The 20,730-nt window shown below is 42.3% G+C and overlaps 1 protein-coding gene across 2 annotated transcripts in view; it reads right to left on the reverse strand.

The window, feature by feature from the left end:
* SAMD14 (sterile alpha motif domain containing 14) overlaps positions 1–20,504 on the reverse strand; it is a 31,343-nt gene extending 10,839 nt beyond the window's left edge. The window contains exons 1-3 of one of the 2 annotated variants that reach the window (XM_042473430.1): positions 20,122–20,504; positions 15,775–15,826; positions 5,253–5,389 (exon numbers count right to left, since the gene is read on the reverse strand). In XM_042473430.1, the coding sequence (XP_042329364.1) occupies positions 5,253–5,389; positions 15,775–15,814 (177 nt within the window). In that variant the 5' untranslated portion in view covers positions 15,815–15,826; positions 20,122–20,504. Of the gene's footprint in view, positions 1–5,252; positions 5,411–15,774; positions 15,827–20,121 lie in introns of both variants that reach the window. The other variant, XM_042473431.1, reaches the window with a different exon arrangement.
* Between the last annotated feature and the right edge of the window lie 226 nt (positions 20,505–20,730).

Raw genomic sequence — 20,730 nt, forward strand, 5'->3', positions numbered from 1 at the left:
AATAATAATAATAATAATAATAATAATAATAATAATAATAATAATAATAATAAGCTAGCAGCAGCAGCAGCAACACAGCTGGCCCTCCACATTTGTGGCTTTGACTTTTGCAGATTTGATTATTGGCACTTTTGATTAATGTGTTCTCTCTAGGAATCTCTAGGTCCTGCAGCATACCTCTGCCAGAAGCTGACCATAGAGTTGTGCTGGAGAACCTAGAAGTCCCTAAAGAAAATATTCGTCTAGTCATTTGGAGGTCCTCCGGCATGATTCTATGGTCAGCCTCTGGCAGTTGCACTAGAGGACCTGGAGATTCCTCGGATAAAAAGAATAGTGATTTTTTTATTTGTTTTCCCCCCTAACCCCAGCAAATGTGGAGGAACTACTATAGCAATAGTAGTAATAGTCTCCCCATGGATTGAGGTGGGGGACAACAACAACTAACAAACAACATCAGTTAAAACACACATCCATTTAAAAGGACACATATTAAAACAATCCACATCTAAAAATCATCCTTTAAAATTCACAATTTAAAAATTATCTGGATAAGCCTGCTGGAAGAGACCAATCTTTAATGGTCTTTTAAACTCAGATAGTGAATTGAGCTGTCGAATCTCTTCTAGCAGGTCATTCCACAGTCTAGGGGCAGCTGAAGAAAATTCCAAAATCCATGGATGCTCAAGTCCCATTAAATACTATGGTAGGGTAAAATGGTGTCTCTTATAGAAAAGGAAGGTTTGCTTTTTGGAATTTATTATCTTTTTGGAATATTTTCAAGTTGTGGATGGTTGAATCTGTGGATATGGAGAGCTGACTGTATAATGTAATAGGAGGTAGGTACATTAGCAGCAGAATTCAAAATGATATAGCTATGATAGGAAGCAGAGAAGCCACTTTGTTGATAGTGGAAACTGATGTGTTCCCAGTCAGATTTTCTCTATAGTGCCTGGCTTTCAGAGGAATCATTGATCCTAAAGGCACTATGGAAATTTCCCTTGGGAAATCACCTCTTGGAAAATCACTGTGGGACAGGCAATATCACAAAGCAGCCTTCCCAGAGCACCTTTTGTGTTAGAATCCATCCACAGCAGAGATATTCTGACATAAAGGAAAGGAAGCTTGTCACCCACTATATCAACAATATTGTTTTTAATCATTACAGTTGGCTCTTCACTTCTGTGCATTTCATTTTTGCAAATCTCATTATTCACAGAGTATTTGCCCCTGCCTCTGCTGCTGGCCCTGTGCCATTTTTAATAGGAACTGCAAGCCTCAGAGTCAAGAGTCTGCAAACAAGGTTTGTAAGTCTCTATTAAAAACGGTGTAAGGCGGTGGTAGCAGCGATGTCAAGCCCCATCAGTCACCTGCTAATATCTTGCAAAGCAACCCTGCAGTCTCAAAGTCATCTGTGTTGAGTTGAATCCATGGATTCTATTTATTTTAAAAAAAATTGATACTAAATATGATGGCGCGAGTAGAGTTTTTTTTGTTTTTTCCGCTTTGAGGTCCTGTGCCCCTAACCCTAATAAATGTGGAGGGCTGACGATAATAATAATTTTTTGAAGCTTTACCCTCAAGGAGAGGGAAAGTGCTTGTGGGCCATTGTGCCCAAAATGCAGAAACAACTTGATCAGCTTTGAGTGTTATGTGCCTTGACTTAGGAAGCATCTACATTGAAGAAATAATGCAGTTTGCCATCATTTTAAGTGCTGTAGCTCCACCTATAGAATCCTGGGATTTGTAGTTTTACAAGTCTTTAGCCTTCTGTGCCAAAGAGTGCATAGAAAGGTAATGCAGTGCAGTGGTTTGAGCACTGGACTAGGATTCTGGAGAGCAGGGTTCGAATCCCCAATTGGGCATGGAAACCCACTGGGTCATCTTGGGTAAGTCACACTCTCTCAGCCTCAGAGGATGGCGATGGCAATCCTCTGAAGAAACATGCCAAGAAAACTCCACGATAAGGTTTGCCTTAGGAGTTGGGAAATTACTTGAAGGCACACAACAGGCCAGAGTGCTAATGAATCACAAAACTACAAATCCTAGGATGGATCCACAGCAGTTAAAGTGGTATCAAATGTGTTACAGTATTTCTACAGTGCAGAGGCACCCTTAGACAAAGGAAGGGATATAATTTACTGCCTTCTTTCAGATAGAAAAATGGCTTGGCTTAGTCCTGATGAGTTCATTACAGCCTAATTTCTCTTTGTGTCCATTGATTTGCACAATTCTCTCAATATGTAAGTGAGCAGCCTCCCAACTAATTAAGCACTTAGAGCAGGCTTCCAGTCAAACACAATAAGGGGGGCCTGAAGAAAGAACAGTGATGAAGGAGCCCTTCACACTACAGAATTATACTGCTATTATTCCAGTTTAACTACCATGGCTTCATCCTATGGAATCCTGGGATTGGCAGTTTAGGGAGTGGCATATTGATTTCACAGCCAGACCCCTCCGATGCCTCACTAAATTACAAACCCCAGGACTGCATATTACGGAAACATGGCAGTTAAAGTGGAATCATAGTGCTATGATTCTGTAGTGTGAATGAGCCCCAGATTTGTAAGAGGCCAGTAAAACCCAGAGAATAAGAGGGTAGGGGTGTCTGGAAATAGAGAAATTTGCAACTCAGCCATAAAACCCACTGCGTTACATTGGGCAAATCATACTCATCATCCTCAGGGGAAGACAATGGCAAACCTCCTCTGACCAAATCTTGACACGAAAAACCCCTGACAGGTTTACCACAGGGTTGCCATAAGTTGGAAATGACTTGAAGGCACACAACAACAATGAGGGAAAGGCAGTGGTTAGTTACCAACTGGGTATGGGATGTAAAAAAATAAAATCTCCCTCAAATTGGGGAGAATCTTTGTCTAGCTGGAGCCCTGGTGGCGCAGTGGGTAAATGCCTGTACTGCAGCCATTCACTCAAAACCACAAGGTTGCGAGTTCAAGACCAGCAAAGGGCCCAAGCTCGACTCAGGCTTGCATCCTTCCCAGGTCGTTAAAATGAGTACCCAGACTGTTGGGGGCAAATTAGCTTACTTGCTAATTAGCTTACTTGCTGTTCACCGCTATGATCTTTGGAATAGCGGTATATAAATAAAACAAATTATTTATTATTAATTAATTATCCGAGTGGACATAATACTAGGTGGAACTGCTATAAGATAACTTATCACACTTCTGTCATTAAAGAGATTTGCTAGGTGCTAACTCTGAGTCTGCATCCACATTGCAGAAATAATGCAGTTTGACACTGCTTTTAACTCCCATGGCTCAATACTATTGAATGCTGGGATTTGTAATTTTATGCGATATTTAGTCTTCTCCGTCAAAGATCTCTGGTGCCACAGCAAACTACAAATCTCATAGGATGCAGCCTATTATTATTATGACAGTTACAGCAGTGACATTAATTTCAAGTGCAGATACAGCCTAAGGAAAAAAACAACAAATTATATCTGAATTATATTGGTAGCCCGAACAAAAACAGCCCCATTGAATCAATTGGTGAATGGTGAGTCAGCACATGTGTAAATCTCATTGATTCAGTGGGTCTATTCTTGGCGTACCAAAAAAGATTCAAGACAGAGAATCCTGTGGAGCCTTAATGGCTAATAAATTTATTATTGCATTGGCTTTCATGAACTGCAGCCAACGTAACTGTGAAACCAGCAGGAAGTACTGCCGATGACAATTAATAATGTTATCCATTCACATTACTGCTCAGATAACACACACTAAGGGTGCTATAAGAGCTTAAATAACATAAAAGCATCAGATCTCATCTGATTTTGGAAGCTAAGCAGGATCAGCTCTGATTAGTACTTGGATGGGAGATCACCAATGAATATCAGGTGCTGTAGGCTATAATTCGGAGGAAGAAAATGACAAAAACCATCTCTGAGCAGTGGCGCCACTAGAGTTGGCATCACCCGATGTGGAAACTCATGGTGTTACCACCCATGGACCTCCTCCCGTATCACACCATACAGAATCCTTAATAATTTTTTTGTGCTAGCGTTACTCATAATCATAATCCCTGTCTGTCACTAAATGTAACAGTAAAAATTATGACATTAATAACTAGCAAAATTAAAATTATACCATTAAATTAAAATATCATATACACAGTCTAAATATATTTACACATGCATCATCTCTTGTAGTTAAAGTGGAAATTTGATAAAATGTGATGCTTTAAAAGAAAAATTTAAAAGAATAAAAATTATTTTAAAAGTTATTTTTTAACATTAAAATTAAATTTAATTAAAAAAAAAAACCTGGGGGTTCCTTCCCCCCCCCCCACTGAGCCTCACCCCACTGACACCATCTCTTACATGCAAATGCCACAGCCCATTTCTGTTAAAAGGCAGATGTATCACCCCCACCTTAGGGTGTCACCCTGTGTGGTCCACACCCCCTGCGCCCACCTAATGATGCCACTGTCTTTGAACATTCCTTGCCTAAGAAACACCATGGAGTCGAAGGCTTTCATGGCCAGCACCCATAGTGTTTTGTGAGTTTTTTGGACTATGCGGCCATGTACTGGAAGAGTTTATTCCTGATGTTTCACCAGCATCTTCGGAGAAAGATGCCAGCCACAGATGCTGGTGAAACATCAGGAATAAACTCTTCTAGAACATGGCCACATAGCTCAAAACCCCCACAAAAAACCCTATGGAATTCATGGTGTTGCCATAAGGTCAACAGGGGACTTGAAGGCACACACACACACACACACACAGAGCACTAGGGATAAGTCACGCTAGGTAATGTGATAATTCATTATCCTGATTCAAATCTCTACAAAACAACTCAAATTTCTGCTTTGGCCACTCCTTTCTCCTTCCAGCCTTATCCCAGTGACACCATCTCTTCAGTGTTTTAAAGGGACACAGGCAAACAACAATGGACTGTTTCTGCCCAAATGCAGTTGTTTGGGGAGTAGTGATGTCATCCCATTTAGGGTATCACCTGGTGCGGTCCGCAAACTCCGTACACCCCCAATGATGCCCCTGCTTGGAAATGCTACTTTTTTTGGATGAACTCTGCCAGAATTCTCCTGAGTAGAGGATTCCGGGATTCACAGTCTTAAAAAAGTGTCTTTTCCAAAGTGCATGACCTAAACAGTCTTCAGTTTTTGATACCGTTTCAGAGACGTGGAAAGATGAGCAGGTTGGCAGAGGCCTAGGTAGCTACACAGGCACAAAATGAGAGGGAGCAACAGAACATTTCATTACTAACCTTCTTCTCTGGGACCTCATCCCCTTCTGTGGAGCTGACACTGTCTCTCAAGCGGGACCGGGATGGACGTTGCCGCCTGCCCTTGGCCGAAAGCTGGGCTCGAGCCTTCTGCAAACTGCTGTCCAGTCTCTGGGTCTCTGGAATCACATCATTAAAATCTGGGAGTGAAAGAGAGAAACGGGAAGGATGGCCATGGGCAACAGAACAGGGTGCAGGGTGGGGGGCAGAGAAGAAGCAGGCAAGAAAGAAAGAGTGCGTGAGAGAGAGAGAGAGAGAGAGAAAGAGGGTACAGCAGAAGATGGCACAAGGAAGGAAAGTAAGAATCACAGGGGGAAGTATAGAACGCAGAGCAGTAAAAGGCATAAAGAAGTGTGCCAAGTGACGGGGCAACAAAAAAGTGGGCAGCAGGGGGGAAAAACATTTAAAATGAGATGCCCAGAGCATGGACGCAGAGAAGGGTGTGGCAGCATGAAGGGTTAGAAGGGGAGAAGACACAGAGAAAGTGTTCAGAGAGGAGAGGAACACCCATCATCCCACATCACCCTTTCAAATGCAAGATCAGAAACTAGAGGTGTCCTCCCATGACAAATAGGATATGTTTGGCGTAGATGTAATAAAATTGCTCCTGACACATGACGGCTCCTTGTGTAGTGAGCCACTGTATAGATATGTCTGTTCTCTCCATGCACCATAAACATCTTTCTTGGATACCTTCCTCATACCAAAAGTACATGGTCTCTGGATGAGACCCTACATCAACTCAGTGTAGTGTAAACAAACATCTGTCAGCAGTCACATTATCCTAGCATTACTGAACCCCAATACAAAATACAAATGGGGTACAAATATGTGAATAATTGATCAATGTGCATGGTCAGCAGCCTGTCACACAAACACAATGTACATCACACAGAGGCAATAAGCATTCACATGTGTACTTTAATGTGTTACTGCATATGTAATGGTTCCACATACAGTAGTCTGCTACCATCACTTGGACACTAAATCTGTAGATGTTGTCTGCATGATTCATTTGCATGTGTCACACACTTACGCCTGCAAATATCATCTACAGGATTCTGGCCAATATGTCTTTTGCCTGGTCAAATTCATTTTCAGAGATGTTCCCAGGGCCCAATTTCAGTGATGAGCAGGGCAAAGTAGAAAAAACTGGGATCAAAAACAGAGCATATTTTAGCCTAAGGCTTCCTCAGTAACACACTCAGGAGAACTATTTCAACGATTTTAAACAAGAAAGGAAATCCCACACAAACTGAGGGACCCTTTCGGACAGACAAAAGGCAAGGCGGGGGAAGAGGACTGGGCACGCGACCCAGGCCTCTCCTTCCTGGCCTTTTCCTCCACCCAAACAGGCTCCAAGGGGCCCTTTTGGGCGAAGGAAAGGCAAGCCTGGAGGAAGACTGGGCATGTGACCCAGGCTTCTCTTCCCTGGGCCTTTCCTCCGAGGGGCCCTCCGAGACAGTGGGAGGCCCGAAAATGGCACGGAGGAGGAGGAGTGGGCACGCTCGTGTCTGTTTCTCCTTCGCCCAGGGCCCGTGCCTGGTGAAATGGAGTTGTGTGTCACTTCCGGCACATGTGCCATAGGTTCACCATCACGGCCCCAGAACATGGCTCTGGTGCATTTTCCTCCTTTTCAGCCGTGTGTGTCATCTCAACAGGTAGGGTTCAAAATGGAGTGGGGCCATTTCTTTTAGCCTGTGCAGACACCCCCATAATCCTGAATTACACATAAGCTTTGAAAACTATGTTTTTTTAGAGTTTCTTGCAGTGGCAAGAAGTTGGCAGCATGAGCGTTCATAGACTATGTATCTGATGAAGTAGACTGAAGTCTAGAAAAGCTCATGCTGCCAACTTCTTTCTTTCAGTTAGTTTCAAAAACGCTACGAGATCTCTTTACATAAACATCCTCCTTGTCTCTTTTGTCCTGATTTATACCAAGAAACTGGAAGTCTTCAGTGAATCACAAGTGTGACATTTCAGATTTTGAAACTGGCCTGTTTTGATGGATTAAATGAACTAATGTGGTTTATACAACATTTACTAATTTGGCAGCAAGCCACCAAAAACATACTGTCCAATGTTTATTCCTCCTCATCTGATATTATCTAATGTTGACATTCACTGCAATTTGGCTGTCAAAAGAACGGACTGCTACCAGTCAGATACCATCAAATGCTGACTGTAACACAAATGTATCTTTCTCCCTCTCACACATACATATATATTTGCTTATGACAGAGGCCATGCAGCACAACATACAGCTGCTCAGAAGTAAGTCCTATAGAATTCACTATATCATTCTCTCCCAGGTAAATCTTCATGAATTACATGCCACAGCTTGCATCTAAAATGTATCTCAAGAATACATCTTTAGAAGTGGATTTCAGTCCATGACAGCTGCATGGAAATAAATCACTTAATCTTAAAGGTACCACAAGACTCCTCTCTTTCTATTGCTGTTGTTGTGTGCCTCCTAGTCATTTTTTAATAATAGCGACTAAGGCAGACCTATCACAAGATTTTTGTGGCAGATTTAGTCAGAGGAGGTTTTCCATGGCCTTGCTTTGAGGCTGAGAGAGTGTGTCTTGCCCAAGGTCACTCAATGAGTTTCCAGGCCCAAGCAGGGATTCAAACCCTGGTCTACAACACTCAAGCTATACTCCATGCTGGCTTCTTTCTTTCTATATTAAAATATTATAAAAACAAATATGTCTGGCATCCTATTGGTGAATTATGATCACAACTCACTTTTTTGGCCGTTGTGGAGGATGGTCTGTTCTGACCACACAATGACCACCTTGTAAGCAATGCAACCCCAACATGTTATGTCTGTGTTGTCTTAAAGCAGGAGGATAGCTATGTCCAGATATTTTCCCATAGCTGGATGTGCTGCAAGGATGCCATCTGCATGCACATCCAAAAGACTCTAAGAAGTACCAGTTGATTCCTGTTGCAGTGTGTCCAGCCAAAGGAAAATAGCTGGTAATGTCTCCACAGATTCTTTCACCCTCTGTCAGCACAGAAATGACCATGTTGGAGGAGCAATGGTACTTACAAGGTGGGTTTTGAGGGTTTGCATTGGAAGATGTAGCTATACAATAAATGTCTGTCTCCTGATACAAGATCTTGGCTTGTTTCCCCCACTCCCCTCTTTTTTGTACTGAAAAAGAGCTGTATGGTTATCCTTTTGACAATTGCTCTCACGTATCTGCACACTGCATGGCAAACTCCCACACAGATGGTACTTCTTTTTCATTCACATCTGCATAATCTCTTTTATCACACACAAATATACATGGGAGACAACAGGAAATGTGTGGCCCTCCTAATGTTGTTGGACTGCAGTTCCCATGACACCTCACCCCTGCTGGTGCCATTGGCTAGGACTGATGAGAACTCCAATCCCACAATATCTGGAGGGCCACATGTTCTCCAGCCCTGAAGTAGGCATTGTAAAACATGGAAACAGAATGTGAAGAAAAGGGTAAGCATTGCTCCAGTTCTTGAAGGCTTCCAGATGGTGTTAAACACTGCGCTAAGAGTCGTGACTACCTCCTTCTGCAACAGAATAAAAAGGATGTGTACATGCACAAACACACCCATATACTTGGGGGTTCAGTTCCAGAGGCCCCCATGGGTGGGAAAAATGTGGGAACTCAAGTCCATATTAGTCAATGGGTGGTGATGTGCACACACCCACGTCAGAGTGCCCATAGGTGCATGCCACAATTGGCTAATGTGGGGCCAGACAATCCATATCAGCTCTAATCCATGGATCCACTGATATGGTGGGCCCACTGTATTACAGCCATTTTCTCTGTCATTAGTCATATCCTCACAAATTAATTTTAAAAGGGGGGGGGGCTGCCAGACTTTAGGGCGGCCCATGGATTTAATCTACACTTCAGAAATAATGCAGTTGGACGCCGCTAACTGCCATGGCTCAATGCTATGGAATTCTGGGAACTGTAGTTTGTTGTGGCACCAGAGCTCTCTGACAAAGAAGGCTGAATATCTCACCAAACTACAAATCCCGAAATTCCACAGCATTGAGCAGTGTCAAACTGCATTATTTCTGCAATGCAGATTAGACCCTAGACATCATCATGCATAAATTACAGTTCTGAGATGAAGCAATTTCTATAGTCTCCCTCTGTCATACATGACCTGACCCCTACTCCCCCCCATACAACTACATAGTAGTCCCATCTCCCTCGCCATTTGCTATCTGTGCTCATGCACCATTGCAACAGCACCTTCCCTGCATACAGAACAGCCAAAGACAATCATACCTCATGAATTGTTAATTCAAATCAGCTCAGCAACTCTGGCAAGAGTGCACACAGCATGCATGGGTGTGAGTTTGTATGAGAGAGAGAGAGAGAAAGAGAGAGTGTGTGTGTGTGTGTGTGTGTGTGTGTGTGTGTGTGTGTGTGTGTATAGCCAGGCGTATAACTGAGTGTCTCCTGGGTGTTGAAAGTCAGCCACCGCTTAATTGACTACACAGACACGCTGGGAGTGGGAAGCAAAGAACATCGATATCGGAGGGCATGAAATATCAGCAGGCAAAGCCAGAGTGTTGGGAGTGAGTGTTTGTGTGTATACAAACACAACCTTGTTTGAAAATGACAAATGCAGAGATTTGTGCTGTGTCGGTATTCTGTCATGGAACTTTTGCTCTGTACATCCCAGATATCTGAAACCTGGCTTGTTACTCCATGGTGAGAATTCTAAACATGCTCAGAGATATCCTCATAATACAGAAAATATACTTCCGCATGTATGGTATTATTTAATATGGACACTGACTTGAAAATCCTATGTGATGAAGGTAAAGAATCAATTAGTTGGGTTAAAAAGGTCAAGTAGCCTTTAGAATAAATTCCCAGAGATAGAGGAAAGGTAGTAGAGAAAGTAGTAAGCGAAAGAAGGTAAGAGAAAGTGTATGTGATAGTTGGAAGGTTTCATGGAGGGAATGAAGATAGAAAGAAATATAAGAGAAAGAAAGGAATTAATATAGACTTATAGATTTAAGGACAAGCTTATTGCGAGTAATAAATAGAATGTTTGAAGAAGAAGGTGAATAATTTGAATAGTATAAAGGAAGGTAAAAGTAGAGGGAAATGTGGGTTAGAAGGATATAAATCATAATGAAACTGGGAAAGATCCAAAGACTAATTTGATCAATTAATTCTTATCTATTGGTTATTGGTTTTAAAATGAATTTGAATAATTATAAAATTTTTAGATAATGAAAGGTATAATAGCAAAATTAAATTGAATGCAATTGAATGAGTATCACAAATGTGTTTTTTTGTTTTGTTATACATGTTAAATGTCACTGTTTTGTATTTTGTTTTTGTTTGTTTTCTTCTAATGATGTTGTTAGATTAGTTATGTGTGTTATGAAAATCACTTAATAAAAATATTTTAAAAAAAGAATAAAAAAGAAAATCCTAGCACCTGGTGGTGCTTCAAAGGGATGCCCTTTAAGCAAGTTCAGCTCTCCATCTTGTAGGGTAATTTAAGTTTCCCAAGGCTTCAGCCTCTGGTAAGGAAACAAAAAATATTTAAATATCAAAAATATCAAAGCCAAGCCTGTTAGACTTTAAATTAGCAGAGTTGCAGAAATGTGCCTTTGTCTAACTATGCTTCACTAAGAACTGACTCAAAAACAACACAAGCAACTTGCAGTGAAAACAAAAGTTTACTAATGGCTTTACTCTATATATGCATAGAAGCGATATCCTAGCAAGTGAATAGTGCAGCTAGAGAAAAAATTATCCCATCAAAGAAAAGTGAGAGAGGAAGAAGATGAAAAACCAACAGTTCAGGAGAAAATCTTTTAGTGTGAGAACATTAGTTTCCCTAAACGTCGGACTAACTAGATCACGTGGTTAGTTTGAATGAGAGAGGGGGGGATCCCTATGTATCTAAGGAGGGGGAAAGAATACAAAAATCTTCCAACATGCTTCCCCTGGACTCAGTCCTTACAATCCATTCTGGTTAGTGCAAGCAGAACTTCTGGGAGCTGTAGTTCTGCCTCTTGCCAATTTTCCATGTTAAATTTAGCGACTCCAATTTCAGCCACAGATGCTGGTGAAATGTCAGGAACAAACTCTTCTAGAACATGGCCACATAGCCCAAAAAACCCACAAAAAACTATAGACTCCAAATTTGTTCTTATGTGCAAGAACTGAAACTTTTAGAAGTGTTTCTGCCACTGAGGGAGACTATGAGGCTGTGAGCATATTATTTGATGGCTTTTCACATTTGGGGATGGTTTTATAAATATTATAGTTGGATAAAATTCTATTCTGTGCAAATGAACATTTATGTGCAAAAAACCAGCAACCCCATAGCGTTTCATGTAAATGCAACCTATTTCAAGCAAAACAAATGAACAAATCAGAATGAATAAGGCCATTATCTAGTTGGGAAGTAACATAGAAACATAGAATCTTATTGCTGTAAGGAAGCACATAGATTACCCAGTCCAATCTTCTGCCCTGTGGAAATATGCAACTAAAGCACTCTTGAAATATGCCCATCCAACCTCTCTATAAGGCCTCCAAAAATGGAGAGTCTGCCACCCTCTGTACTAATCTATTCCACTGTCAAACAGCTCTTGAAGTAAAAAAAGTTCTTTCTAATGTTTAGATGAAATTTCTTCCCTTGTTATTTGAATCCACTGGATTGTGTTTCAGTCTCTGGAGCAGCAAAAATATAATCTTGCTTCTTCTAAATGACATCTCTTCAGATATTTAAAGAAAGCTATCAAGTCCTCTCTCAGTCTTCTCTTCTCCTAGTTAATCATATCCAGCTGCCTAAGTCAGTCCTCATAAAGTTTGGTTTCCAGATCTTTCACCATTTTGGTCACTCTCCTCTGGATATGTTCCCACTTGTCCACATCCTTCTTGAGTTGTGGTGCCCAGAACTGGACACAGTATTCCATGCAAAGTCCGATCAAAACAGAATAGACTGACACTACTTCTTCCCTTGACTGGGACACTATACTCCTGTTGAGGCAGCCCAGAACTGCATTGACTTGTTTTGGTTACATCATCACACTGTTTGTGTTTAGATTGTTGCCTATTAAGACCCCTAGGTCCTTTTTATATGTAGTGGTTTCAAGCCAGTTGTCACACATCCTATATTTGTGCATTTCATTTTTCCTGCCTAGATATAGTACAGTGGGCCCTCCACATTCGCTGGGGTTAGGGACACAGGACCCCATAAAAGTGGAAAAAATGCAAATTAAAAAAAAAACTTATTTTTTTTTAAAACCTGAGAACATCTGTCTAGGAATCTCTAGTCTAGGTCCTCGAGAGCAATTCTTTGGTAAACTGCTACTGGTGATTGACCACAGAATTGTGTTGGAGAACCTACAAATGCCTAGAGAAGTGTTCTCTCTAGGAATCTCTCTAGATCCTTCAATGTGACCTCTGGCAGAAGTTGACCATAGATTCATGCAGCAGGATCTTGAGATTCCTAGAGAGAATATACTAATCAAATCCACAAATAATTAAATCTGTAAAAGCCAAATCCACAAATGTGAAGGGACAACTGTACCTTACATGTATCCCTGTTGAAATTAACTTTGTTAGCTTTGGCCCAGATCTCCAATCTGTCAAAGTCCTTCTGAATTCTGATCCTCTCCTCTGGGGTATAAGTTAGTTGTTGTTGTGTGTCTTCAAGTTGTTTCCAACTTAGGGAGGCCCTAAGACAATGAGGTTTTCTCTGTCTGAGAGAGTGTGACTCACCCAGGGTCATCCAGTGGGTTTCCATAGCTGAGCAAGGAAACTGAACCCTGATCTCCAGAGTCATACTCTAGTGCTCAAAACACAGAGGGAATGAAGGAGAGGTAAAGGGAAGGCGTATCTATACATACATAGATACATACTCTTACTCTCTCACACACAGAGACACATAATATAGGAGAGGAGGAGCGTAAACCTTCAAAAATAGACCACTAAATATTGCTTCTTCTAAACACACACACATAGGCGAAGCCTGGTGTAACCATGAGAGTGCTGGACTAAGGATGAGAGAACATGCTAATGTGAATTTCTTACTCACTTGTGAAGCTTAACAGGTGACCTTGAGCTAGACATTAATTCTCATCCTACTCCACCTCGTAAAGCTGTTGCGAGCATTAAAAATGTGGGGCAAACCATACATGGCACCATATATCACCTACTTGAGGAAAAGCGGGATATAGTGTAAATGCAATAATAATGTGGCATAGCCACTCTCTCACTTTATCTGTTAATGTGTCTGGGGATAAGACTCTACCTCACTTGGTAGGAGACTCACTTTGCATGCATAAAATCTCCAGCTGAAAGATCACCTAGCCAGTAATGGATTTAGTGCAGTCCTAAACTCTAGAGACCAGGGTTCAAATCCCTGCTCAGCCATGAAAACTCATTGGGTGTCTCTGGGCAAGTCACACTCTCTTAGCCTCAGAGGAAGGCAAAGGAAAGCAACCCCCCTCTGAACAAATCCTGCCAAGAAAACCCCATGGCAGGTCCACCTTAGGGTCATTGTCAGTCAGGAGTGACTTGAAGGGACAAAACAACAACAAATGGGGAAGGTCCTTGGCTGTCTGAGATTCCAGACAGCTGCCACCAATCAAAATAGCTGATAACTGGCTGGATGGACAAATGGTTTGCTCTTTTATAAGGCACCTTCCCATTTTCCTAGAAGAGTCTGAGATGGAAGTCTGTGGGCACTGAAAAGAGAGGGGGAATATCACACAAGGAAAGAATGATGCTGGGTCCTGGTTTGACATAGAAACTGGATTGTGAGCATTGTAGTCCAAAAAAGAAACTTTTCCACACTCTGGCCTGGGACAGACCGCTGAGAAACGTCAGCCTGCCGGTGCCTGTTTTTTCTCCGCAGGGACAGTGCAGTCCCCAAACAGCGCACCGTCACTGCAGAGCAAAAAGAACCCAATATTTCCGAGTTCTTTCTAAGGCACCACAGTGACGTCACGAGTGCGCCACTGGCACACTCGTAACGTAAGCGCCACGCAGCACTATGCAGACATTGCATGGTGCTTATGTCATAATGGCAGCACCCCGTGTACATGGGATGCTGCCATTGTAATGGCGCCAGTATGTACTAGGGTTAGGGACCATGCAGTTGCCACGCAGTCCCTAACCCTAGTATCAGCCCTGGTACGCTGCTTATTGGCGGTATGTACTAGGCCTCTGTTTTGGATGGTTGTGCAGAAGAGGCTTGTGTGGTTCTTATTTTTTTTTTCTTCTAAGGATGTTATTATTTTTTAGACACCAAGTGCAAACAAGCGTGGATGATCATCTGAAATCTAAATCCAAACCTCCTTCTCTCTGCCCTCGAATGCCAGGCTTGTGAGCTCAAAAGCAGAGTAATGGAAAATGCCCAGCAGGCAGCAGTAGGCATCCAGCCAGCCCTATCAGAAGCCACTACTGAGCAGTCAAACTCCTAGATCTTCAGTGAGTAGCTGGGGACCCAGGAAGGCAAAGTCAGCTTTCTTTTCTCAACTGCAGAAATGCAGCTACAGGCAGGTGCTTTCCCTGCTACTTCTCCATTGCTAGCCAGTAAATGGCCATGGCAGCTTTGGTGCTTGAAAACTGCCTAGGGGAAGTGGGAGACATTGCCCAAGGAGATAGTGATTCCCTTCTTCCTCAACATCCAGAAAAAGACATACATTAAAAGCAATGTTAGCTTCCACCTGTGTATGTCATCAACAGGATTCCAGGCACAGGCTGCAATGCAACATCCCTTCTACATATCATGCATAGCTGCATATGGAGATATGTTGCACCAACTCTATGCAATTGTCATGCAAAACAACAACATTGTGCAACGCATTCAAAGACTGATTGTCATTGTGCAATGCACAATGAGCAACAGCAATACACAATGTGAAACTACAATGCGTATTTGTCATATGCAAAGTTGCTATATGTACAACTGTCCTTCCACCACAGTCAGCAGAATATATCCATAATGCTATGATGAATAATTCACCCCAACATGTGCATGCATATGTCACTGACAGAATGCAAAACCTGGGGTGCATCCACACTGTAGAAATAATTCAGTTTGACACCGCATTAACTGTCATGTCTCCAGCCTATAGGGTTCCTTGGATTTATAGTTTTGTGAGATAACAACTTTCTATGGCAGAGAAAGAGAAAGACTTTGTAAAACTACTAATCCTATGATTCCATAGGATGGAGGTACAACACTTGAAGCTTTAGCTGATTGGTGTAGCAATATGATAGTAGTGACTCTGAGCACACACAGAATGTCACCTTCACCACAGACAATTCCCAAAGATTAAAAGAGAATGACACTATGGAAAAGGTATGGTTTATGAATGCCTCCCCCCGCTTCTCTCCAACATTTAGAAACACCCCTTATAGTCAACACTGTAGGAAGGTTCAACATGATTCAGTTTAGATGGCAACCACTGGGTGGAGTGGGATGAAATCAGGAATCACAAGGAGCTTACCAAAAACCTCATCTGCATCTTGGAGTTTGGAGGAAGACATAATGAGGTAAATCTGTGAAAACAGAGAGAGAGAGAGAGAGAGATTGAAACAACAGTCAGGACTATAAACATATCTAGTCTTAAGAGAGAGAGATGGACCAATTGTAGAATTCCGGACCCTGCAAACAGAGTATCTCTTGTACCCATTTACCATTACATATTTCAGAAGCCTCATCTTGCTTTATTTAAATATCACTCTCTCATAAAACTTTTTTTAAAGAAACCAAATAAAGAAAAGTTGGAGTCTTTCAACCAGCTCTTATTATTTGACCAAGTTCAACTTCTACAATACCAAGCCTTCCAAATATCCCCATGTGAAATGGACAATCCCTATTAATCCTCTGTTGTCCCACTTTTTCAGCTGCTTTTAAAATGTCCCGGTTTCTCTCCTCTCCTCCCACTTTCTCCCTTTATCTACAGGTTACTTCAATTGCTGCAAACTGAGTTCAAAGTACAAAAAAAGTTTGCACTCGCTTAACTCTGAGGAGAGGAAAGAGGCAGAATCTTCCTATTCTCTGCAAATTCAGGGCAAAGCAACCTGCTGCAGCCTCTCCTGACTTATCTATTCTTCTTTATTAATAACTGTTGCCATCTGTTCTCCTGAGGGGGGGGGGGTGCAACATATAAATCTTATTTGTTGGTTTATTTCTTATACTTTTAGATCACCAGTAAGCTAAGCTCCTTTGATGGGGTATAGATAAATAAAAAACATCAAATACAAAATAAGAACCATCCAACAACAAAACCGTATTTTCTAAAACCCAAATTAAAAGCGGCAGCAACCAGATACTCACAGAGAAGGGAAATAAATGCAATTTATGACTACTATCTATTATAGTTAGTTCTGTTATAATATAACCAAAGCAGAACCAGCAACAAAAAATAAAAATCCAAAAAATCAGCAAGTTCTAAAAAGGATGAAAGTGGGTTTTAAGATGCCTTCCTTTAGGCATCCAAATACCATGAAACATTATTCCTCCTACCACCCTAAATGGTATCTTTATGTTTTCCTCACTTTCAGCTGCTGGTTTGATGGGGTGGGTACAGATGAGGAAAGAAGGCAAGTGGGATGCAAACTTATTAGCAAAATAGATTTGAATATGCCATCACATCTTCTCTCCCTGGGCTGTTTGCATTGTTCAGTTTCCATTCTTGCATTGCAACAATCTGTTCCTCAACAGGGCCTTGAGAACAGCTGACACCTGCCTAGTCAACCACTCCGACACCCATCAGTTTGTGTGTGTCTCTGTCTCTGTGTGTGTGGATGGAGAGGAGGTGGTGGAAGCAATCCTCCACATCTAACCCCACCCCCTGGCTTGACACAAAAGCAATGTGCATTTCCTAGGGCTGATGGGAAAAGCCAGAGATCAAATGAGTCTGGCAGAAGGCGAGAATGAGAAAAGGCCCATACATCTCAGCTGACAGATAACTATTGCTTAGGCCTACCTGCCAGGAAAATAAGATGACCCAATGTGTACATGGGAAAGGGGTGAGGCAGAGGGGGGTGGACAAAGGAGGATAAGGAGAGCTGTAAATACAGAAAGAGAGATACTGATGGGGGGGTGGTGGTGGAATAAAAGCTCCGTAAAAAGATCTGCTTGTTCATTTGTTTTTACATGGTCTAGAAGAGAGAGAGAGAGAGACAAGTTGAAGTCTATAAAATACTTTCTTAGCAAAAAACTAAACAAAAACAAGATCCTCTGCATCTTTCTAACTGAGTATTCTGGATCTGGATGTTACTATCAAGACCAATCTAGATTGGAAGGGGTTATCTTATATATACAAGGATATAACCGCGCCAATAATAATTGCAGAGGTCCATGATACCCACCAAATGTCAGTTGTTTCTGAGTCTATCATCTGTCTGTTTCTCTCTCACACACATCAGTTCCAGTCCAGAAAACTAAGGGACCAGCCTGTTTCTCTATCATGGTTGCTCCCATACAATAATGGTGCTGAATGCATGTCACAGGGACTTATAGGGAACCCTATAGAACAAGGGTAGGCAACTAGAATGGCTCCAGGGGACACTGTTCTGACCCTAGGATCTTCTGGGAAGTTGCAGTCACTCCCCAAAATGATAAAAAAAAAAGTCTCTATTCTGCCCAACTTTGTTACAGGGAATAATACTGGTGTTGTGTGTGCATTGTATGATATTATTCTTAGAAAAAGCCTTTTGCCTCTCATGTGACAAGCATCTTATGAGAGCAGAAGTGCCCAGAGAAGCTCACTTCTGCCTGTCATTGGCTGGATCAGAGTGGCCATGTTAGCTGTCAAGAGAGGGAGTCCTTCTGATAATCTTTTCCTCCTTTTTTAAAAAATAAATATTTTAATAAACCTATTATTGTATAACCAACCAAAAAAAAATTAAAAACCAGACTATATATATATGATAAATTTAACTTTAAAAACTAACCCCCGCTCTGCAAAACTATGAAACTACTCCTCCCTCTACAAAACACAGACAAACAAGGGAAACAGTAGCTTTCCATCTTTTTAGCTTCTTTTTCCTCTTCTCTCCCATGCTTTTGACATCCCCAAGTATTTGATGAGAGAAGGAAGAACGCAGAAATGAAAAGCGGAAAGGGAAAGGAAGAGGTTCTGGGAACACTGGTGGTGATATACGTATGGAAAAACAAAGTGGGGAAAGGAGATTTGGAAAAGGGAAAATCAGGAGAAAGGCAAATTATAGGCTGAAAAGAGAAAGGGGAAATGGATGCATGGGATTTAAATCCTCAGTTCAGGGAAAGGCAAGAGGGACAGTAGGAAAAAGATTAACTGGGCCAGGATAAGACAGCTCTCTCTCTCTCTCTCTCTCTCTCTCTCATGATGAAATTGGTCACTCAAATCCAAGACTTGTATGTGTGTTGGGCGTGCATGCAAAAAAAGCAAACTGCTGTCCAAGAGTCCAACTGTGTGTTGCGTTTCTCTACTCCACCCTTCCACTAAGCTCTAGGGCAGCAGTGCAGCCTCAGAACAACTGTGTATGGCTCATTCAGCTAAAAGAGAAAAGGCCACCAAGGGGATGCTCTCATGGAGCAGGGATTTGAACCTGGCCCTTCCACATGGAAGCCAAATGCTGTAGATACTGCACCATGTCTTCCTCACCTCTGAACTCCTTGTAAAACGGAAGGAGAGGGAGACACCAACTACCTGCTCAACATCTCCTCCACTCTTGGAACAAGACCACAGAACCAAGTGGAAGGAGAAAGAAAGCAACCACAAGCTTTAAAAATACAGTTGGAATGGCTAACTTAAGAAGCGTGGAAAGGAACATGGATAAATAACTGCAATCTTAAGCAGATCTGTGGCAGAGACGGGAGGGATGTAGGATAAAACTCCATTCAATTTAATGGGCTTCGGTGCTGACTCAACATACTTGTAATGGTGCTCTGTATTAAATACATGCAAACAAGTATATGTTACTAAGAAAGATGGATCAGTAGACTCAAGGAAGAGACAGGAAATCATTCATTCACAGAGATTCAGAAGAAAAGGAAAAACTTGTACAAAATGTTCTCCCCATTTCAAGAGAGCCAAATCTTTCAAGTGAAATGAGATAAGAATTGCAAACTATTTAATGCACAGAAATGAACTTTTTAAAAGGTCTTTTAATACACAAATCTGCACAGCCATGGGCACTCCTGTGCAATATATATATATATATATTTCCCTTGTTTCCTGGCTTGATTGTACTGCATGGCCTTTGATTATTTATTTTAAAAGGATGTACAGTTATTTAAAAATCTCCCACTCAATCCATTTTGTCTCTGTTTTCCTTCTTGATGCTGTTTGGAAGCAATTCTGCAACTAGACTTTATCCTGGTGGGGATCAGATGCAAAGCAGAAGGTGGGGAAAGCAGTTTAAAAGGGTCAAAGGGGGTCATTGAATCGATGGATTGTGTGTGTGTGTAAAGGAAAATCTGAAATCATACTGTCATGGCTAAGCTTCCAGGCCAAATATGCCCAGGGATCTTGCACCTCCATGGAGACTAAAAGATCCCTTTGCAACAAGATCCCTTTGCAGGCTTATTTTCCAGACTAGCAGGGCTATCTCTCTGAATTCTTCCAGGCCAAGAAAGAGCCATAAAAACTGGGGAAGCATCATGAAGGGAAGGGGCCACCTGGGAAGCTAAGGGCCCAGATTCTAATTCATCCATTCATTGTACCACTGCAAAGGGGATTTCTGGGGTCCCCTTCTCATCCCCCCTCCACCAAGTCCTCTGACCCAAAGGCAACCCTGGGCAAGTGAAAGGGACTAGCCCCCTGAAACCTGGCCCTGCAAACCGAAAAAGTCTGCTCCTTTACCTGAGACTTGGAGGCATCCTCGGAAAACCACCTACATCTCCTTTAGGATCCTTTTTGTTTGCCTTCCCGGGCCATCATCTCCTTCCCCCTCCATCGTTTCTCCGAGGGATCCGATGCTTCAGGGGCCGAGGAGGCTTCTCTGGTCCTTGGGCTGGTCTTTGCATCCAAATTGAAAACCTCAAAGCATCAGGCTGCAGAGAGAAGAGGAGGTAGATCCAGGCCAAGGTTCCCCTGGAGAAGATCGCGGCTCTGCAGGGCGGATTTCTTTATTTTTTGGTTCCCTTCTTCCTCCTCCCTCCCAGCCTGGGTTGTGTGCAAGAGAGCAACCTGGGCTTGGGATGCTCCCAGGGAGGGATGCAGGAAAGGATGGAGCGCAAGAGGCGGCGCTGATGGAGTGGTACCCGGAAGCCGCGTTTCCTGCCTTGATTGCCTGCTGCTGCTGAATCCCCTCCCAGATGCTCAGCCTTGCCTTGCCTTCTCTGGGAAAATCCCCAGGAGCCCAGGATGATGGTTTGGCTGATGCCAACAAAACACAGGGAGTGGGAGGCAGGGAAGGTTGGAGGAGAAGGGGGGGGGGGGAAGAATGCCACTAAAATCCACACACACACA

This window comes from Sceloporus undulatus, chromosome 6, assembly GCF_019175285.1.
Source record: "Sceloporus undulatus isolate JIND9_A2432 ecotype Alabama chromosome 6, SceUnd_v1.1, whole genome shotgun sequence".
Taxonomy (NCBI): domain Eukaryota; kingdom Metazoa; phylum Chordata; class Lepidosauria; order Squamata; family Phrynosomatidae; genus Sceloporus; species Sceloporus undulatus.